This window comes from Paramisgurnus dabryanus, chromosome 14 (genome assembly GCF_030506205.2).
Source record: "Paramisgurnus dabryanus chromosome 14, PD_genome_1.1, whole genome shotgun sequence".
Taxonomy (NCBI): Eukaryota; Metazoa; Chordata; class Actinopteri; order Cypriniformes; family Cobitidae; genus Paramisgurnus; species Paramisgurnus dabryanus.
The window spans coordinates 25,362,366-25,384,915 of record NC_133350.1 but is presented as its reverse complement, the minus strand read 5'-3'; the positions used below and the strand labels follow the sequence as shown (position 1 = coordinate 25,384,915).

General features: G+C 37.1%; 2 protein-coding genes and 1 long non-coding RNA gene across 3 annotated transcripts; 2 read left to right on the top strand and 1 right to left on the bottom strand.

Moving 5' to 3' along the window:
• Positions 1 to 215: 215 nt before the first annotated feature.
• LOC135719451 (uncharacterized) lies at positions 216 to 1,289 on the bottom strand. Its single transcript, XR_010521099.1, has 5 exons — positions 1,223 to 1,289; positions 914 to 1,019; positions 754 to 818; positions 396 to 498; positions 216 to 304 (listed from the first exon to the last, which is right to left on the bottom strand). It is a non-coding gene; the product is annotated as an uncharacterized lncRNA (long non-coding RNA).
• A 2,233-nt stretch (positions 1,290 to 3,522) lies between these two features.
• Positions 3,523 to 6,074, top strand: LOC135719450 (peroxisomal membrane protein 11C-like). Its single transcript, XM_065242133.2, has 3 exons — positions 3,523 to 3,730; positions 3,883 to 4,068; positions 4,350 to 6,074. The coding sequence occupies exons 1-3, from the start codon at positions 3,668 to 3,670 to the stop codon at positions 4,494 to 4,496; spliced, it is 396 nt and encodes a 131-aa protein (XP_065098205.1). The 5' UTR covers positions 3,523 to 3,667; the 3' UTR covers positions 4,497 to 6,074.
• A 3,309-nt stretch (positions 6,075 to 9,383) lies between these two features.
• On the top strand, positions 9,384 to 15,239 carry rpn1 (ribophorin I). The gene is made up of 10 exons (XM_065241753.2): positions 9,384 to 9,757; positions 10,442 to 10,506; positions 11,014 to 11,320; positions 11,480 to 11,689; positions 11,779 to 11,971; positions 12,055 to 12,154; positions 12,256 to 12,394; positions 13,896 to 14,015; positions 14,147 to 14,392; positions 14,479 to 15,239. Exons 1-10 carry the CDS (start codon positions 9,524 to 9,526, stop codon positions 14,659 to 14,661), a joined length of 1,797 nt encoding a protein of 598 aa, XP_065097825.1. The 5' UTR covers positions 9,384 to 9,523; the 3' UTR covers positions 14,662 to 15,239.
• The last annotated feature ends 7,311 nt before the right edge of the window (positions 15,240 to 22,550 follow it).

Here is a 22,550-nt window from a genome sequence, read left to right as displayed (position 1 = left end):
TGGGTTCAGTCTGGGGAGTCCAGTGCTGTTTTCCAGGAGATTGAGGTGTTTGCCTGAATGCTGTAAAAAAAATAACATTAAACACTGTTACTGCTACTGTTATACCAGTGAAGAGTTAAATCACCATCATATTTACATCTGAAACTTTCATGACAAACTTAAATATAATGTTGATAGTGAGATGTGCAAGTGTTTTAATAACTAGAGGTACATACTTCAGTACTGAAAGTCCTCTTCATTGACATGGGTGGACGAGGTTGCAAAGGTCTGAAGGGCGTGAACTTTCCCAGAAGTGGAAGAGACACTGCAAACCAATCAGATTCAAGACATAAAAACTTGCACACAATGCGTTGAGGTAATCGGATATCTAACAAATTGAAGTTTATGAAACTGACCTTTAGGGGCACCTATAAGTGAAGATCCAGCAGGGGGCACACGGGTAAGAAAAGGTTCAAATTGAATCTTTTCCCCTCTGGTGACCCTCGTGTTTGATGTCAACTGCACAAACATAATAGTTATTATTTAAAAAATTTCCTAAAGCTGCAAAGTAACTATGTTGGTTAAAAATGAAACCATAATCTGGCTATAAAGGGTTATTTTTATTTCACAGTGGAAGAAGAAAACAAAATTTCCTTAATTAACTTTAACAGTGCCTGTGAAATTGTATAAAACATACAAAGATTGATCCACATGCACAACTCAATAGATTGAATCAGACAGAAAGTTGAATAACATTAATAAAACTTTTTATACCTTTTGCTCAGGCTTTCTTGTTATATTTTTGGGTGGTGGAAAGCAATCCAAGAGTGGAAGAGACACTGCAAACCAATCAGATTCAAGACATAAGGACATGAAAACTTCCACACAATGCAGGTAAAGTGATATCTAACAAACTGAAGTTTATAAAACTCACCTTTAGAGGCACCTATAAGTGAAGATCCAGCAGGGGGCACACGGGTAAGAATAGGTACATATTCAATCTTTTCCCCTCTGATGACCCTTGTGGTGTGTGATGTCAACTGCAAATACAATAGTTATTAATTACAATTTCCCTTAAAGCTGCAAAGTAATGTTGGTTAAAAATAAACAAAAATTGGGCTTTAAAATATTTTTTTATAACTATGCCAATTTCTTAATTTCACAGTGGAAGAAGAAAAATTAATTTCCTTAATAAACTGAATCAGACAGAATGTTGAATAACATAAACAAAAACCTTATATACCTTTTTCTCAAGCTTCCTTCTTATATTGTTGGACGGTGGGAAGCAATCCAAGAGTTGAAGAGACACTGCAAACCAATCAGATTTTAAACAATGTAATGAATTAGCAGCACGTGCACCTCTAAATTCTAAAGAGGCCATGAAAACTTACAAGATGCATTGAGTTACTAAGATGTGTAACAAAGTATGGATTAAAACTGTAGCTAAGAGATATGAAATACTGTATGTCTTGTATGAGGAGCTCACTCACCCTTGGATGCATCCAGACCGGTTACTGAAGGAGGCCCGGTTGGAGGCGCACGCATGCGGTCAAATTGAGCCTTTGGGACACCGCGACCCCTGTTGACCGTCGTGAGAGATGGCAACTGCAAAAGCACAATCGACAATGTCACTGTACACGATTTCACTTAAAAAACATTTTATTAACAATGTCTCTGTCCTAAAAAGTCTTTAATTGTTAACTTTACCATTAAAATGCTTTAAACCTTATTTAAACAACTTGTACAGTGATTGTAATACCTAAAACATCTTTAACTGCATAAATTAAACTATATTTACAACTCGTTTCAATAACTTAAAGTGAAGCAGATACTATTAGTCAAATTAAAATATCCACACCCACCTTTTGGTCGGGCTCCACATTTGGGACAGGAGGAGGATCCATCAATGTGCCATCTTTCTCAGCTAAAACACAAAAAGTCAATATTAAATGTAATGTTTGATTAAAGCAACTCATACACACACAAAATTAATAAACTCTTTACCTGGTTGTCTGGGAATGGGGAAAATCCTCACCCCCTGACAAATGAGCGGCGGACCATCCGAAAATGGTCTAGCAGACTTCCGAAAGTGATTCATTTTTAAGCCAAAAATTAGCCAAAAAAGTCAGAAATTACCAATCAAAACCACAAACTACTCGCGAGTCGTGAAACTGTGCTGATAAGTTTGAATGATGCAATTAGTTAATGAAGCTAATTCCTAAAAAATGCCGTAACCATGGTTACAGCTGCTTCATTTTTTTCTCTCAGAATAAACCTTAAAAATAATAACCTGAATAAATTATTAAAAATAAGTAAGATTATGATAAGTATTATTATTAAAATAAACGTATTTAATCAAATAAATAATAGTTATTTATGTAATTAATAAAAAAATTCTCAAGATTCTCAAAAAGTAGTTTTGATCATTTGATTTTAATGGTAATTTTCGATCATTCTTTCTTCTATTTTAAAGTGAATTGGTCAAGCCTTTGAAAACAACAGGAGGAGAAGATTACATCTTTTTGACAATGGACTGTAAATAGCAATTTAATGTGACACCTACATGAATCCCTACTGAAAAATCCAGCTAAGACCAGCATAAGCTGGTAGCTGGTTTTAGCTGGTCCTCCCAGCCTGACAAAGCTGGTCATGCTGGTGGGCCAGCTGGTCTTCCAGCCTGACCAGCTAAGTCCAGCTAGACTAGCTTAAAAAGTGACCAAAACACAGCTAGACCAGCTTGCTACACCAGCAAATCCAGCTTTCTACACCAGCAAAACCAGCTAAAACCAAGCTGGGAGACCAGCTAAAACCAGCTCACCAGCATGCTGGTCTTAGCTGGATTTAGCAAATATAAAGCATGTAGGCTTTTTTAAGCATGTTTTACATAGAGCTGGAATGTCTGGATCACTTTAAGGAAGTTCTAAAACTTTAAAGAAAAAATATGTATGAATACATACATATTGCATATATAAGTTTTCTGATATACAGAATTTATTTTTTCTGTTGCAGATTAAATTTCACCAGTGGTCAATGTTCAAAGTTACCCAGTGATAAAAGCCACTTTTAACATGTTAAGATTACGTTAAATATATAGCGCAAATTGATACAAAATGAAATAATTAGTCGTATTCCACTGAAAGTCATATTATTATTTATTTAAAAAAAAAATCTAAATCAAAACGGTATTTCGTTCATATGTGTGTGACACACTCGTTTGTATGTATGTATGTATTTAGGTTAGTAAACTTTTTAAAATCATACGACTTTTTAAAAGCCAAGAGCGGCAGTCAGAGGAAACCCAATGGCGATAAGCTTATTCAACATCTTGCGACGCTGCGAGAACTGACAGCCGATGACGTCAACGTACCGCGGGAGCGAGTCGAGAAATCACACTAGAAGTCTAATTTCGAATCGCTCTCGCGGTACTTCGACGTCACCCTGCTGTTGGTTCTTGCAGCGCCGCATGAAGTCGAACACGCTAATCAACTCGGCTCGACTGCTTTGGTCTGACGTAATCGTTACCACTTCCTGTTCGAAGTCCTGTCCGTTAATGCAAGTCAATTGTGGAAAGAATGCATTTTAAAAACTAGTTTAAAAACGCAAACGAGTTATATATACTGTGCATATTTTTAGATTCAGCAAACATACTAAAGGACTAGCTAATGCTAAAGCTAATAAAAACAAAGTCATGCAGAACTCAGTCGAGTCTCTCGTAAATATGCTGGAGTCCTACAGGGGGAGAGATAAAGTGGTGAGAGTTTTATTTAAACTACTTATGCATATAAATCTGAGAAACCTGATATCTTCCCTATGTCCATACACTTAAAAGTTCATATAAAGGTTTTGTTGTTATAAATAAGGCCTAACAGTGAATTGATTATCATGTGTTTCTTCTGGATTTAGATCAGGACTCTTTGCTATGGATCTCAACTAGTTGGTGGAGTTCTAGCAAGCAAGAACACTCCGTCTTCATTGGGCAAAAGTCTCTTGCTGTTCTCTGCTCAGTTGAGTCAATGCAGAACCACACTGAGACTCTTTGATGATCTGTCCATGTTGGCATACTCCACAAGCTATAGGTTAGGAGCCCCGGTGAGGTCACCAAACACCTGCTAAATGTAATGTTGTAATTTTGAGGGAGAATTTGGTGTATGGCAGTGGTGTCCGCTCCTGGAGGGCCGGTGTCTCTGCAGTTTTATTCCAACCCTAATCAAACACACCTGATCCAGCTAATCAAGGTCTTACTAGGCAGACTATATACTTTGAGGCAGGTGTGCTGTGGGAAGTTTTAGCTTAACTCTGCAGGACAAAGGCCCTCCAGGACCGACTTTGGACACCCCTGGTGTATGGTCATAAACGTCTGTGTTTCTCAGGAGGAGGACTCTTTGGTGTGGTGGATGAGTGTATTGACAATTGTAGCCGATCAGCTGTATTACTCTTGTGTGCATGTAGCCTGGGCAGCAGGTGCAGAGCGCATCAAAACCAAATCTGACAAGTGGTGGGTGCTAATCTTTAATTAATATCCAAACATGATTAGAAATACAAAACAAGAACCATGAACAAATACAAAGCATGACACAAACACCACATAAGACTACAATAAAATCATTGACAAAGAAACATGCAAATACAAGGGTATTTATACACATACTACTCAAGGGAAACAAGAAACACCTGGAGATAATTAGGGTGGGGAAACATGACAAGACCGAACCTTCATGGTGTTTGTTGCAAAGGGAACAGAATAAAGGGACAGTAAATAGGATTTTCCCCATCTAGTGGTGAAATTGTATTTTTGAATTCAAACGAATAGTGCTCTAGCGCCTCGCTTTTCCAAATGTGTGTTGCAAATACGGTAGACATTATGTACTCACTGATCTACTTATCCCTTTCAGCTGGTTCACGTGTTCTGAACAAAAACACGTTGCGGTAGGCTAGTGCTTTTTGTCCCTCTCTGCTTTTATAGTTTTTCAATATAGCGAAACGACGTGACAACCTTCAGTGTAACCTGTTGAATGTAAATAAAGAGAAGAAATTCTAAGCTTACAAAGAAAAGTCAGATCATCGGCAGAAGTCATTTGACACCAATGAGGACGTATTAATGAATTAAGACATATATTTTGACTAATAAAATACTTAAAAAACTACACATTGTCCCTTTAAGCAATGTACAGAAGAGATTTTTCTGTATTTAACTATACAACTGATTTCATCACCACAACACTAAAAGAGCTTCTTGCTGTCATCCTTCCAGAGGATCAGAAGTGTAAACTCATTTCCCAAGCGTATGATGGAGCCAGTATGATGAGAGGTCTACTACTGCAGGTGTTTAACTATAGCTAAAGAGGGGGGAGTACTTGGTGTTCAGGCTAAAATTCAGAGCCCTCCCCTCGGAGGGCACGCCAAATATGCTTTATCCCATTCCATATCGATTGCATGTTAATGCAAACCTGTGAATTTGTGTGTAAAAATGCAAGAAGAGTAAGACTAAAATAAATTTTTTGATTAAGAAAAGTGTCCTGCATGTTAATCTAGAACCAAATTTACAGGAACAGTATGTAGGATTGTGGCCAAAACTGGTACTGCAGTCACCCAACTAGTGGCCAATACACAAAATGACAACATAAACATCAGTTGAGGGCTGACCACTGTTTTCAGTGATATAAGTGTTTGAAATGAAAATGATTTCTAAATGTCTAGTGACATATCAGGGCCATTTTATGATTAATTGATATAAATGTCTTACATACTGTTCCTTTAAACTTAAAAATTGAAAACATTAAATAAAACTACTTGAACACTGGAAAACGCAGTTTTTTCCCATCCCAATCTCTATGCTTTACCTTCAAATATAAAGAATAAAATTATCTTTATTTTTTGCATTTCAGTGTGGTTCCATATCCCATTTTTGCTCTAAATATCTTTACCATTGATACATTTATAATATTTTAGATAAAATGCACATTTAAGTCATGTCCCCAGGATCACTCAGTCCTGTTACCCAACACATTACAAACTCTGAAAATCTAGGAATATTTCACAAAACATTTTTAAGAGGAACTGACATCATTTGGATCTTTTGAAGGTCATGTGAAGATCAAAAGGGACTTTTCTCATTTTCTTTTCTGTATATTTTATTATATTGCTGCTATGACTGTGAATGTCAATCTTAACAGTCAGTCATTTACTTATATTATTTCTTTGATGTTATCGGATTATTTCAAAATAAAACATTTTGGTAAATCACTAGAATTTGCTCAGTGTCTTCATGCTATTAGCACATATTTAATGCAGCTATATTTGATGTATTTGCTAAATCTTTGCAAAAAAACTGTCCAGTTAATTTTAGTCCTGTTAATCTTCTTCAGCTGTTTATGGGGAACAATACTGAAGAAATCTTTTCTGAGACTTTCACTTTCCTAAAGATGCTCATCACCATCATGACCACAGCAGAAGACGAGTGGTGCTTCTCTTATGTTTACAAAAGATTGTGTTGTAAGAAGGCACTTGTGAAAAGAAATACAGTACTAATCTATTGATCTTAACACTATTTATTAAACACAAAAAGAACTATTTACAAAATACAGTTTTGTACAAAACACATATTTTTTGCACAGAATCATATTTCCTTTTTCACCTAACAATATTTTTCTAATGCACAAAGTAATTTTTAATTCAGATCCTCCATTTTGGGTTCAGTCTGGGGAGTCCAGTGCTGTTCTTTTCTAGGAGATCGAGGTGTTTGCCTGAATGCTGTAAAAAAAATAACATTAAACACTGTTACTGCTACTGTTATACCAGTGAAGAGTTAAATCACCATCATATTTACATCTGAAACTTTCATGACAAACTTAAATATAATGTTGATAGTGAGATGTGCAAGTGTTTTAAGAACTAGAGGTACATACTTCAGTACTGAAAGTCCTCTTCATTGACATGGGTGGACGAGGATGCAAAGGTCTGGAGGGCGTGAACTTTCCCAGAAGTGGTAGAGACACTGCAAACCAATCCGATTTAAGACATAAAAACTTGCACACAATGCACTGAGGTTATATGATATTTAACAAATTGAAGTTTATAAAACTCACTTTTAGGGGCACCTATAAGTGAAGATCCAGCAGGGGGCACACGGGTAAGAAAAGGTTCAAATTGAATCTTTTCCCCTCTGGGGAGCCTCGTGTTTGATGTCAACTGCACAAACATAATAGTTACTACTTAAAAATTTTCCTAAAGCTGCAAAGTAACTATGTTGGTTAAAAATGAAACCATAATCTGGCTATAAAGGGTTATTTTTTAATTCACAGTGGAAGGAAAAACAAAATTTCCTTAATTTACTTGAACAGTGTCTGTGAAATTGTATAAAACATACAAAGATTGATCCACATGCACAACTCAATAGATTGAATCAGACAGAAAGTTGAATAACATTAATAAAAACTTTTATACCTTCTGCTCAGGCTTTCTTGTTATATTTTTGGGTGGTGGAAAGCAATCCAGAAGTGGAAGAGACACTGCAAACCAATCAGATTCAAGACATAAGGACATGAAAACTTCCACACAATGCAGGTAATGTGATATCTAACAAACTGAAGTTTATAAAACTCACCTTTAGAGGCACCTATAAGTGAAGATCCAGCAGGGGGCACACGGGTAAGAATAGGTACATATTCAATCTTTTCCCCTCTGATGACCCTTGTGGTGTGTGATGTCAACTGCAAATACAATAGTTATTAATTACAATTTCCCTTAAAGCTGCAAAGTAATGTTGGTTAAAAATAAACAAAAATTGGGCTTTAAAATATTTTTTTATAACTATGCCAATTTCTTAATTTCACAGTGGAAGAAGAAAAATTAATTTCCTTAATAAACTGAATCAGACAGAATGTTGAATAACATAAATAAAAACCTTATATACCTTTTTCTCAAGCTTCCTTCTTATATTGTTGGACGGTGGGAAGCAATCCAAGAGTTGAAGAGACACTGCAAACCAATCAGATTTAAAACAATGTAATGAATTAGCAGCACGTGCACCTCTAAATTTTAAAGAGGCCATGAAAACTTACAAGATGCATTAAGTTACTATGATATCTAACAAAGTATGGATTAAAACTGCAGCTAAGAGATGAAATACTGTTATGTCTCTTATGAGGAGCTCACTCACCCTTGGAGGCATCCAGACCGGTTACTGAAGGCCCGGTAGGAGGCGCACGCATGCGGTCAAATTGAGCCTTTGGGACACCGCGACCCCTGCTGACCTTCGTGAGAGATGGCAACTGCAAAAGCACACGATTTCACTTAAAAAAACATTTTATTAATAACAATATCTCTGTCCTAATTTCAGAGTAAGAAAAAGTCTTTAATTGTTAACTTTACCACGAAAAAGCTTTAAACCTTATTTAAACAACTTTTACAGTGATAATACCTAAAACATCTTTAACTGCATAAATTAAACTATATGTACAACTCGTTTCAATAACTTAAAGAGAAGCAGATCCTATTAGTCAAATTAAAATATCCACACCCACCTTTTGGTCGGGCTCCACATTTGGGACAGGAGGAGGATCCATCAATTTGCCATCTTTTTCAGCTAAATCACAAAAAGTCAATATTAAATGTAATGTTTGATTACAAAACAACTCATGCACACACAACATTAATAAACTCTTTACCTGGATGTCTGAGAATGGGGAAAATCCTCACCCCCTGACAAATGAGTGGCGGACCATCCGAAAATGGTCTAGCAGATTTCCGAAAGTGATTCATTTTTTGAGCCAAAAATCAGCCAAAAAAGCGTCCGAAATTACAAACCAAAAACACAAACTACTCGCGACACTGTGTGTAGAAGTTTGAATGATGCCACGCAATTATATAAGTTAATTCTTAAAAAATGCCGTAACCATGGTTACAACTGCTTTATCTTTTTTCTAAATTAACATTAAAAATATTTACCTGAATAAATTATTAAAAATATTTAATATTATTTTAAAAAGTAAACGTAATAAATAATCATTAATAATGTAATTCATTAAAATAATTGTAATTCTAAAGGGGCTCAAAAATTACAGGATTTTTTATGTCTAACGTAATCTTTTCGGTCTAATCCTACTCAATCTATATTCTCACTTCTTTCTTTGCAAAATCTTTTTGCAAAAATCTTTTTTGTACAAATACTATTTATTACCACACATAATATATATATATATATATATATATATAAATTATATTAAATTGTCTTTTATTGTCTTTTAATTGTATGAAAGACATCTTCGAATTAACAAAAAATGCTTCTAAATACTATCAAGTACTAATATTATGCGAAAACTAATAATCCATATAAAAGTTAGAAACAAAATCCCTTTTCCAGAAATTAAGGTTCATGGTACGCCATGACAGTGACGTCACTCGTGAGGGAATGAATGAAGCGTCATCCTTCAGCAGCAGCTCCTGCAGCGCGAGGCCTCACTGCTGCACGCGCCCCACATCTTTGTAAATTACTACAGAAACCACTCACCATATCCCTTAAATCAAACCCGTATAAAACAAGACGATGTGGAGCACCGGAGCGGTGAGTTTTGTACTAATATCGTGCTTTGTCTGCACATCGTTTTGCGCGGACGGGCTGGTGAATGAGGAGGTGAAGCGCGCGGTGGATCTGAGCACTCATCTCGCGAAGATCTCCGCGGAGATTCAGCTCGCGAATCACGGACACGCGAGCGTGAACAGCTTCACACTCGGGCTGGAGCCCGAGCTCGCACCGCACATCGCCTTTGTCGGTGTTTCTGTAAGTAAATGCTTACCTTTTATAGTGAAAAAAAAATAGTGTAAATGTACATGCTAAGAGCAAGACGTGAGTGATGGTTGGTGGATATAACATCATCACTTGAAACTTTTCTATTAGAAAGATTCTTTCTACGCAACTATGTTATAATCTTATTAATGTCTGACAGGATTAATATTTATTGGATTTTGATAAATTTATGTTAATTCCTATGTAAAGGTAGACAAAAGGCAGAGCAACTTTTGCATGTACTGTAGCTAAATAATTCTGCGGGATCTGTGCATTTGCACACATTTATGGCAACGGTTATCTTAAACATCGTGGTAATTGTGTTATGTTGATCAGACAAATACGTCCAGTCAATTATTAAGTAATGCACTTCTTGTTATTTAAGTGTTTTGTGTAGTTGTTAGCATTAGCAGTGGGTGTGCGGCGCACTTCCGGTTTGCTCTGTCAGTGCCAGCGCGACACGTCAGCGCTGGATGCTCGATTCACTTCCGTGTTAGATTACTACTGTAATTTTATACAGTGAGGATAAATCAAGATTAATTTATTACCTTTAGTTTGGCTTGGCCGCATAAACTAGTAAAGCCCTTTTATTACACGTGCCTTCATGTGTACGTAGGCCGAGGTGTCTGTACTAGGCTAACCTTTAAAGGTTGTAACATACATTTTTACCTTTACCAGGTAAAAGGAGAGGAAGAGGAGGATGAAGCACTGGAGCTGAAAGAAACCACCATACATGGACACAGGTAAATGCTGCAAAATGTTTAGGTCTGTTTCATGCATCTTGCATTTGCATCATGCATTGATCAATATATGTATAATTTAATTTGATAACTATATATAGTTATATATCTTTTGCATACTTCATCATGTAATCTAAAAGGTGCTGTTGTGTTTTTACTGTTGCAACGTAATTAAATGTCAACCACAAGGTTTTTTGTATTCTGTGTATACAGCTGTATGCAAATAAGTGGGCGTGACTAACTCATGCAGCACTTTTGCACATCTTTTCATCTGTAGTGTGGACATGCATATGTAATGTTGGTATATATCATAACCTTAAAATAAATATACCCAGATTTTTGGTCATATCGCCTAACGTTAGAATCTGTTTTGGCTGGGAGTTACAAGTTTAGCTAGAAACTGCTCACATGATCAGGATTAGGTCAGATTTCCTGAAAAGAAAGTGTGGTTTTGTACCTTATATATTCTTTGAGACGTGATTTTAAAATCAAACTTCTTCTTCTTTGTAGTGGTAAATTTTTTGAGGCGCGGTTGCCGTCTCCTTTGGCGGCTGGAGGCAAGCTGCGGGTGAAGGTCGAGACCGTGTTCAGTCACGTGCTGAAACCTTTTCCCACCCATATTACTCAGGCTGAGCGCCAGTTGGTGGTCTTTGAGGGAAACCACTACCTGTACTCACCCTATCCCACTCGCTCTCAGACCACCCGTGTCCGCTTGGCCTCCAAAACGGTTGAGAGCTACACTAAGTTAGGCAACCCCACCAAAAATGATGAAGTAATTGAATACGGACCATTCAAAGATGTTGCACCTTTCAGCCAGGTAACTTACAGCGATAGTTGACTATCTATGTTATGATAGTGTTGTCATCATAAAATACAACATAGGCAGATGCAAGGTCTGGTTAAAGTTTTCCATTTATTTATTTCTATATTAGTATTTTTCTTATAATTTGCTGAAATGTCATTCTGGTCTTTGTAGGATGTAATGAAGATCCACTATGAGAACAACACACCCTTCCTCACCATCAGCAGTATCACCCGCACCATCGAGGTCTCTCACTGGGGAAACATTGCCGTGGAGGAAACCGTCGACCTAAGACACACTGGTGCTTTTCTGAAGGGTCCCTTCTCCCGTTACGACTACCAGAGACAGTCCGATAGCGGCATTTCCTCAGTCAAATCTTTCAAGGTGTCTTAACTCGCTGACTTATCCATATTTGACCCCTGTGACCTCCCACCATAGTTGCAAAAATGTTTTCTGGTTTTGTCCTCTCGCAGACCATTCTCCCAGCTTCTGCCCAGGATGTCTACTATCGTGATGAGATCGGGAACATCTCCACTTCCCACCTGCAAGTTCTTGAGGATTCAGTGGAGGTTGAAATTCGCCCCCGTTTCCCTCTGTTTGGTGGCTGGAAAACGCATTACATGATTGGTTACAATCTTCCTAGCTACGAGTACCTTTATAACCTTGGTACGTACAAAAAACATCCAGATGGATAACACCATAGCACTATTTAAAGCCATTATTATATCGTGCATCCTTCTCTTTCTTAGGTGACCAGTATGCTTTGAAGATGCGTCTGGTTGATCACGTCTACGATGATCAAGTTATTGATCACCTAACTGTAAAGCTCATCCTTCCAGAAGGAGCCAGGTGAGTAACCACCACAAATTTATCAAAACCTGTACAGTGCAGTGCACTTTAAATGCACAATGAGTATGTTCAGAGACTTATCGCATCCTTGATCTCCCTAGACACATCAATATGGACACTCCCTATTCAATAAGCCGTAATCCAGATGAGCTCCATTACACTTACCTGGACACCTTTGGCAGACCTGTGCTGGTGGCCACCAAAAACAATCTTGTGGAGCAGCACATTCAGGATGTTGTGGTAAGCTCGGCACTAAATTGATCCCATAAAGGCCCCACAGATAAATAGTTTTGTATATGTCATGTGCTTAACTGTAGCATTTAAATGTGCTATACAGGTGCTGGTCATATAATTAGAATATCATCAAAAAGTTGATTTATTTCACTAATAAGTGAAACTTGTTTATCATACTCATTCATTACACACAGAATGATATATTTCAAATGTTTATTTCTTTTAATTCTGATGATTATAACTGGCAACTAAGGATAAACCCAAACTCAGTTACTTGTGTAGAGCACTCAATACTTAGTTGGGGCTCCTTTTGCCTGAATTACTGCAGCAATGCGGCATGACGTCGATCAGACTGTGGCACTGCTCGGGTGTTATGAGAGCCCAGGTGGCTCTGATAGTGGCCTTCAGTTCTTCTGCATTGTTTGGTCTGGCATATTGCATCTTCCACTTAACAAAACTGAATAAGGTCAGGTGAGTTTTTTGGTCAATTAAGAACAGGAATACCATGGTCCTTAAACCAGGTACTGGTAGCTTTGGCACTGTGTGCAAGTGCCAAGTCCTGTTGGAAAATGAAATTTGCATCTCCATAAAGTTGGTCAGCAGCAGGAAGCATGAAGTGCTCTAAAACTTCCTGGTATACGGCTGCGTTGACCTTGGACCTCAGAAAACACAGTGGACCAACACCAGCAGATGACATGGCACCTCAAACCATCACTGACTGTGGAACTTTACACTGGACCTCTAGCAACATGGATTGTGTGCCTCTCCTCCTCCAGACTCTGGGACCCTGATTTCCAAAGGAAATGCAACATTTACTTTCATCAGAGAAGATAACTTTGGACCACTCAGCAGCAGTCCAGAAGCGAGACGCTTCTGACGCTGTCTGTTGTTCAAGAGTGGCTTGACATAAGGAATGCGACAGCTGAAACCCAGGTCTTGCATATATGTCTGTGCATAGTGGTTCTTGAAGCACTGACTCCAGCTGCAGTCCACTCTTTGTGAATCTCCCTCAAATTTTTTAATTGGTTTTGTTTCACAATCCTATCCAAGGTGCAGTTATCCCTATTAATCCTACACTTTTTTTTACCACATCTTTTCCTTCCCTTCGCCTCTCTATTAATGTGCTTGGAAACAGAGCTCTGTGAACAGCCAACCTCTTTTGCAATGACCTTTTGTGTCTTGCCCTCCTTGTGCAAGGTGTCAATGGTCGTCTTTTGGACAACTGTCAAGTCAGCAGTCTTCCCCATGATTGTGTAGCCTACAGAACTAGACGAGAGACCATGTAAAGGCCTTTGCAGGTTTTTTGAATTAATTAGCTGATTTAGAGTGTGGCACCAGGTGTTTTCAATATTGAACCTTTTCACAATATTCTAATTTTCTGAGATATTGAATTTTTACACAATTTTATAATATATTGGCCCTCACGAAGAAAAATAATCCGATAAAGGTGTTAAGCCATTTAGGAGATACTTATGCTTTGTCTTTAACATTTGTTTATGATTTGCAGGTTCACTACAACTTCAATAAGATCCTTATGCTACAAGAGCCATTATTGGTAGTGGGGGCTTTCTACATCCTGTTCTTCACTGTCATCATCTATGTGCGCCTCGACTTCTCCATCACCAAGGTATGTCTGGAGATATGTGTTGCACTGCACATGGTGTTGTTGAAATGAGTATCTGAATGTTTTTGCAATTCCCTGATCGCTTGTTGAATCTGTATTTATTTTCAAACCTTTTGGTTTGTTTGTTTTACTAGGATCCAGCAGCAGAGGTTCGCATGAAAGTGGCTTCTATCACCGAGCAGGTCTTAACTTTGGTGAACAAGCGTTTGGGTCTGTACCGCCATATGGACGAAGTTGTCAATCGTTACAAGCAATCGCGCGATTCTGGTGCTCTGAACAGTGGCCGGAAGACCCTAGAGGCGGATCACCGCACCCTCACCAATGACATCACAGCGTTGCAGGCCAAACTCAAAGCAGAGGGCTCTGATCTGTCTGAAAAGGTAGCGTGTGTTTTTTTTTTTTTTCTTAAATTGAATACGCTCCATTATGCACATTTTACGAGTTTCATCCATCTGTTGGTTTGCAGGTGGGAGAGATACAGAAACTAGACGGCCAGCTGAAGGAACTGGTGTGCCGTTCCTGCCAGGAGGCTGAGAGGCTGGTGGCCGGCAAGGTGAAGAAAGACGCCTACATTGACTCGGATAAAACCTTGTCAAGCAAGAGGCACGATCTGGTCAGCCGCATCGACAGCCTGCTGGACGCCTTGTAAATTAGACGTTAGACGTCTAGTCTTCAACAAGGCCGCAAAACACCCTACTAAACAATCGCCCGTGCTCAGTGAAAACCAGACTGACGTACATACAGTAAATACATACAAACAATAGCATTCTGTAAATATCATATTTGGTGCCTTTATGGGACACAAAGTGAAAAGATGATTTTTGCAGGATGTGCATGTTGTTGCTGATTGTGTGTGAGGGTTTTTTGTGTGTACTCTGATCTATAATTTGTTTTCATGTTGCTGAATGTCATATGCAGTCTTCTAGTCCAGCAAAGCAGTTCAGATTCTCGTTCATTTGGTGATCTGGAATCTGATTTCAACTGAAGTCCGTTTTTGCACTTATGTTTCCAAAATAAACTGATATTCCCATCAATTATTGATTCTGAAATGGTCACCAGTAAGGCAGATTTTCTATTGGGTTTTTATTTCTCACATTTTTGTATAATTTTGATTTTTTTTGTAAATGCTTCAGTTCCATGGTGAATGACAGAATGAGATTAATTTTTGTATGCTGAGGGTAAAATGGCATTTTCAATCCATTAATAAACAAGGTGGGTGAAACCAGACATGTGGTCTTGTTTATTTTGTGGTGCGGTAAAGTCAAGTAGCACAGCAATGTAAAGTCCTACCACATATAATGATGGTTTCATCGGACGCACACGTGTTTACGTGTCTGGCTCGAAATTGACTTCTGGTCTGTGCTTGTTTATTGGTCTGGCTAGTGACTAAACTAGGTGTCATGAAACATTTTGATAAAAAAGTAAATTCAAAGTAAGAGTATCAAAATAAGAAGCATACAGTTACAAACATCTCTTCTTGTACTATTTTGCACATGATTTCAAATGACATCATACAAACCAATTTAGTTGTTTTAACCACATTTAGGGGGAAAATTTTAATTACCGCTTACGTGTCCATGACTGGATTTGAGTTCTTTGGCATGGAAAATGTACAATTAAATAAAAACCTTCAGTGCATGTAATACATTAAACATTAACAGTAAAGAAACATGTGGTATTTGGTGATCATTAGTAAATGTAGAGACAATAATAAGGAATATAAATGTGTCCTAGACCAATTTTCTCATCCTCCGCAACAATTTTCAATCATTGTTTAAGCCCTCAAGGACATAATTGACTGTGACACTTAAGATGGCTACCAGGTAAGCAGTTCTTATTTTTTCTCTCCAGATAAAAGTTGAAATTTTGTTTGTCATAGTACCTAGACAACTTTTTAGTTCTAATTACTGAAACATGAGTTTGTAAATGCATATATTTAATGTAATATCATGTTGTGGTAATGATAATTTTTGATAATGATAATCTAAAAAAATTAAATAATTCTATAGGAAATATTTTTAAAATCCTTTTAAAATAATGGTTATAGTAAGTTCAGACCTTAATCTTAAATGCGCAAAAAAATTGGCTTCAAGGGCTTTTTACAAATTCTGATGCTGGACACCTTCTAAATCTGGATTTCTTGAGAATCATCCAACTGACCTTGGCAACAAATGCTTGGTGGAAAATAAAAATATTTACGTTTCCAAAATAAGAGGAGGGGAGACAGCGAGCATATGGATCACCGCTGTGTGAATTTGGCAAGTAGGTATAAGGATCTGGTGGTAACCTTGTATACATTCATTTTACAGTTGGTATAGTCAGGTAATTTACTTGCTATTTATTTTAGAAATAATCTACTTTAGAGGGACTGTATTGTTACTAATTTTATGCGGAAGTCTACCAGAATTTGAAGACAAGTCTCTGAAAAAGTTTGATATTTAATGTGTTCTGAGTTTGTTAACTCACAGAAAAATGTGTCATTGACCACCCGACCAAATTTGAAAGCTTAAGAAAGCGCCAAATAAAAAATATGTTATCAAAATCTTGTAAAAACGGCGGGAGCGTGTCCGCTACCAGTGCTGAAACCACGCCCATTGGCGGGAAATACCGCTACTACCTTGAATGGATGTTTTTTTTATAAGAGAACATAAACCACATTACAGTAAAACAGGCATCAAAGACATAAACTCCAAAAATTTGAGAAAAACGAAACAGAAGACATTTACAAGATGCCAAATACAGACTCTGTATTTTATAATAGATGTAGGCTACCTTTAAAATTTTTTACAACTTTAAGGGACTTCATTCAAACAGTAATTCCTCTTAAGAAAACCATGTGTAAAGGAGGTGATTTTAACAATCTACATTTGCCATAAAAGATGAAGAAATTGACCAAATTGTAAATATTTTTAATATCATTCTCAAAATAACAAAGAATTTCTTTCACATTCAATGTTATGACTAAACTAATTTTAGGTAAAAAAAGAATTCTAAATTTCCAAAATGCGTGTACACTTTGGTAATCAAAAAATAGATAAAGACTCCTTACTGCTATTACAAAAAGAGCATTATTTCCCAATGTCCATAAAGTTAAAGAGCAACATATTAGTTGGATAATTTTGTGTAATATCTTCAGATAAATTTCTCTTACTTTATTTGAAATACAAAATGTATAGGGCAGCAGCCATGCTTTACTCCATATAACATCCCTTAGGATGGATTTCCAATATTTTCCCTCTTGGAATAACTGTTTCTTTCATGAAAAACTTGTCTAATATCTTATTAGTGCATTTTTTATCAAATATATTTTTACCATTTATAAGGAAATTACTTTCTTTATTATCAACCTTATAATAAGTCATATGGCTGCTCATTAAGTTAATGAGCCCAGAAGAGATGGCTTTGATTACTGCAGAAAATTCTTTAAATTTTATAGGAAAATTAAACCTCGACAAAAAGCAATTATAGGAGTATATTTTTAATGATGGATCAAATAAATCGCTCAAGTAAATTAAACCATAATTTCACTATTTCTCCAAAGTATACTTTTACCTTTAATTGTAGCCTAATCAATTCGTTTTTCCAAATTTTCATTCTGTGAGGACAAAAACTGTGCACGAAGCACAATTTCCAAGCCAAGAGTGCTTGCTCATAAAATTATTTTAGGGGTAATTTTGAAGGCAAAAAATTACAAGTCAAAAGAAAATCAAGGCCACCCACAATCTTAAAAACCTGAATGGATGCTCGAGATTGTGCGCAGTGGATCAAGTGCATCACTGAGTCACCATTTTAACCTTCAACCACTGATCTATATTGAACACAGAAATGTCTCACAATTTAGTACTACAATAGTTTACAGTATTTTGGCACTTTTTGGCAATTAATTTCTAATTCTATGAAACTGGAAACAATTTTCAAGATTGACTTACAGTGACAGTTTGGTCCACAAAAGCCGCTGCTGAAAAAACCAGCATACCAGCAAGACCAGCATATGTTGTGTTTTGGTGCTGGTTTGCTAGTGAACACCAATTAAACCAGCATCAGGACCAGCATTAGCACCAGCATCCCATGCTGGTTATGTTGTGTTTTGGTGCTTGTATGGTGGTGACTACCAGCTAAACCATCATAGACCAGCATAATTCCCATGCTGGTTCATGCTGGTTTGATGCTGTTTTTTTCAGCAGGGTACAACGACTATACACGGAAAGGTGATAAACTAAGAAAAAAAGTGGTTGTTTTGGCATGTCTTATTGCAAATGCCATGTGTAATATGAAGTTAAATTTTCTGTGAAATCCAGGTTAAAGTCTCATAATCTGATATTAGAGCTCAAAACTTTACTGACCTTACTCAGTCAATATTAAAGATATCAAGGTTATATTTTCACAGAATATTCTTTATTAAGGATGATAACAAAATCACAAAAGTTGACATTATGACTGTTTTTTTATAGACCAAGTCACATATGATGCACAATATAAATTACTGATAGATGATTTTGTCACACAAATTGTGTTTTTATAAAGCATAGTTTTGAATAAAACACTACCTAATTCAAATAAGGTAAAAATACATTGCATAAAGACGAGCTTGCATTTTGTGGCCAGGTGAGGGCGCTATTTGTTAACATGAACCTCTAGGTAGGATTAAAAAGCAAACTCATATCAAAATCTAAACCAATACACCGTCTTTTTTTATCATTTATGTTGTTTATATAATCTCAAGTTAAGTAAAAATTTACAGACTCATATCAAACACATAAATAATCACCAGTTTCTCCCTCATTATTAACACCATCAACAAATGTTAGTGTTGTAGAAAAATGACCACATTTCTTATGCACGTAATTAGTATCCACAATACCAACCTTAGGTCATCACCTTCCTGATGAGGTCACCACAGGGTCATTTCCTATGCCAAAATAACAAGAGCCTTTCTTGTCTCCATGATAACTCAGCCATATTGTATATGCTGTATAATAATAATTTCGAAAATACACTGAGGGGAAACCAAGACAATGTCTGTTAACACTGATGCTTAGAGTGCCCAGACCCTTACAATGGCACACATTCTGTGTGTTTGTGGTTAGTCTATAACAGGGTGGGAAAGCCTGTAAAACCAATATTCTCACACATTCGCAGTCAAAAGTGCTTTTGTGAAAATAAAGGGCATATGTGAATACCAAACAGAACATACAAACAGTAGAAAAGTTTCGCGTTCGTTCAAAGTCAGACGTATTTTTTTTTTTTTTTGAAGTGATCTCATGCTGTAGCTCATATGTTTGTAGTTACAGAACGTGATAGGATCTGTCGACACACTGTTTTGGGTCGACTAAAGTGTGTGTATTTTATTACATGCATATTACTGACAGATAATTGTACATGCACTATTTGAACAAACAAATAGGTTTGGGTTTGTATATCGTCCAGCACTATTTGTGCTACGAACATGAATGATACCATTTTTAGGTAAAAATGGCAAAAATCTGTAAATATGTAGAAAAAAATCTGTGTTTAAACCTTGCCCCAATCCACCTGTTGGGTTGTATTTAACTCATCTTTTAACTTGTGTAAATTTAACCAAACGACTGGGTTCGTCCATTTTTGACCCGACGCTGGGTTGTTTCAACCTAAAATCTTGGGTTGTTTTAACTCATCTTTTAACTTGTGTAAATTTAACCAAACGACTGGGTTCGTCCATTTTTGACCCGACGCTGGGTTGTTTCAACCTAAAATGTTGGGTGGTTTTAACTCATCTTTTAACTTGTGCAAATTTAACCAAACGACTGGCTTCGTCCATTTTTGACCCGACGCTGGGTTGTTTCAACCTAAAATGTTGGGTTGTTTTAACTCATCTTTTAACTTGTGCAAATTGAACCAAACGACTGGGTTTGTCCATTTTTGACCCAACGCTGGGTTGTTTCAACCTAAAATGTTGGGTTGTTTTAACTCATCTTTTAACTTGTGCATATTTAACCAAACAACTGGATTTGTCCATTTTTGACCCGACGCTGGGTTGAAAATAAGGTAAGTTCTCCTTTTGTAATCTTTAAGAACATTCGATTCTCATCTTGACCCTAACAGCAGGCCAAATGTCAGATATGAGATATGATTCACTATTAGGCCCATAATTGCATGCATGTCCAGGTTCGTGTCTTGATTTTCAACACGAGCGTCTAAAATTCGTTACGGGTGATGCCCCTTTCTTACAGCTTTCCCTTGAACCTGCAGTCTTTCTGCTGCCAAAGCTGCGGTTTAGCTGTTGACCAAACCGGAGCTTAAATTCTGTTTGAACCGGAATTCACCAGCAGTACTGTATCCTGATGTGGTGTACTATGAAAGCTGAGACGCAGACTACGAGGTGTATGTGAGGGTGTGGGGGGGAAGGTGAAGGGTGCACACACATGCTTTCTCCATGCAGGCTGAAACATTAAATGACAGTTTCTTTGGCCCAGGAAGAAAGCATACGAATGTATACACCCAACAAAGACTCTAACCTGGCCGGTGTTCATTAGCGATAGAGGGCCGACAATAGGAGCGAGTGTGAGGTGGTCTCGGGCCTTAGGACCGTACTGACCCGCCGTTGATTGATTGTGCCGGCCCGGGCTCACCTGCAGCCCGTACACACGCACACTCGCGCACCCTGACAGCCTGCAGAGAGACCCGTCACTGTCAGAGAACAATATCCTGCACTGTGCAGCTCGCAACTGAGCACGCTCATAAATCACCACGGTGACAGAGACACCGCCCTCACTGTCCACACTCCACGACACACACACACACACACGCAGCCAAACGCGCTCACATGCTCTGTCAGAAAACCTCAAGCTGTGAAACTGTATGAAAGGACCATTTCTGAAAGGTTACATTGCGGCACCTGATTCGGGGCGGCAATAAAATGTTTGACTTTTTGGCTGTGTTCTCTCACAAAAGAAGAACTGTGACCTGTGATTATAAATTGGATAGTTGACTCTGGATGCTGATTGGTTCATAGTGCAAAATATAAAGTTATATGTGAAACAAATTTCTACCATGTATATTACTGCACTGTCTGAAAAATATTGTCATAAATGGTGCCTACTGTAGCTCTTACTGGGGTGGTACCCTTTCAAAAGTACACCTCATAGGTACATTTTGTTGCCAAATGTATGGTACACATCTGGTACACATTAGGAAGTTTTTAAAGGGTATTGCCCCAGTGACAGCTTGGGACCGTTTTTATTTTGGCACCTTTTATCTTACAGTGTGCCCATAACATTAGGGCCAACATTTAATCCTGTTGTGGGGGTTTCCCGGATGGGGTTTATCCTACCAGGGTAAAATGCATGTTTGAGCTGCTTTATAAACATCTTGCACGGCTGTATCTTAACATACAGTATACCAGTGCTATTGTTTTGTCCGAAGATGCGCACCACTAGTGTTTTTGGTAAGGTATGTTTGTAAAAACTACCTATTTTACATTGCTTTAACTCATTAAAGGGGTCATTTCACAAGACTTTTTTTAAGATGTCAAATAAATCTTTGCTGTCCCCAGAGTACGTATGTGAAGGTCTAGGTCAAAATATCATGTAGATAATTTATTATACAATTTTAAAATTACCACTTTGTATGTGTGAGCATGTGTGTCCCTTTCTCTGCACTAAATGATTGCATTTAGTTGGATAGTGCAGATTAAGGGGTGGTATTATCCTCTTCTGACATCACAAAGGGAGACCACTGGGGACCCAATTATAGCATTCAAACATGGAAAAAGTCCGATTTTCATGATATGCCCCCTTTAAAACAAGTTTTTAAGCAATTTTAACTTTTATAAATTACAACAACTCATCACTAGTCAAGGTATAAAATAGTACAATATTTTTTATATATTTTTAATCATATAAAATAATAAAATAGAATAATAATGTAAAATAAAATAGTAAAATAAATAAATAAATAACAATGGTAGGAACTGATGGTAGGAAGAACCTCAAAATCTGACCATGTCAAAAATAAAATTAATTCTTTAAATTTCTTATTTTTCAACCCACTCAACAACTTGTCATATTTGACCAGGAATCCCTGCAGAAGAGATATTGTATTCCTTCCTGGTTAAATAAATAAATAAATATTTCATAATCCAGTCAAATCCAAATGGGTAAAATGAGGTCCCACCCAAATTCTCATACATTACACAGCATAACGCACTGTTACTTGGCAGAAATAAATACTTTGATTATTAATGTTGATCAATTTTATAGAAGCTACTTAAGGCAATGTTTTAATGAGGATACTCACATAAAAATTACCACCCAGAGGAAAATGTTATTGCTCTTTTATAGCTCAAGAGTGTCATTTACATATCAACTTAAATTGTTAGATGTTTCTCATAAATTTCCTCAGAACAAATAAAAATATAAACAAATGAAACAATTTTTAAAATACATTAAGGGGCCGTTTTCCGGACAGAATTTAGGTCAGGGCTCGTTAAATTAGGACATTTAAGTAGTTTTTACAAACATACACTCTAAAAACATTGGTCCTAAATAGCACTAAAAACTC

What these genes read in the sequence shown, in the direction of transcription:
- LOC135719450 (XM_065242133.2), top strand. Translation starts at nt 3,668, where the DNA reads ATGCAGAACTCAGTCGAGTCTCTCGTAAATATGCTGGAGTCCTACAGG. An exon ending in ACAGGGGGAGAGATAAAGTG is followed by an intron (nt 3,731 to 3,882) that starts GTGAGAGTTTTA and finishes TTCTGGATTTAG; the next exon opens with ATCAGGACTCTTTGCTATGG. An exon ending in GCTATAGGTTAGGAGCCCCG is followed by an intron (nt 4,069 to 4,349) that starts GTGAGGTCACCA and finishes TGTGTTTCTCAG; the next exon opens with GAGGAGGACTCTTTGGTGTG.
- rpn1 (XM_065241753.2), top strand. Translation starts at nt 9,524, where the DNA reads ATGTGGAGCACCGGAGCGGTGAGTTTTGTACTAATATCGTGCTTTGTC. An exon ending in ACCACCATACATGGACACAG is followed by an intron (nt 10,507 to 11,013) that starts GTAAATGCTGCA and finishes TCTTCTTTGTAG; the next exon opens with TGGTAAATTTTTTGAGGCGC. An exon ending in GCTCTGATCTGTCTGAAAAG is followed by an intron (nt 14,393 to 14,478) that starts GTAGCGTGTGTT and finishes GTTGGTTTGCAG; the next exon opens with GTGGGAGAGATACAGAAACT.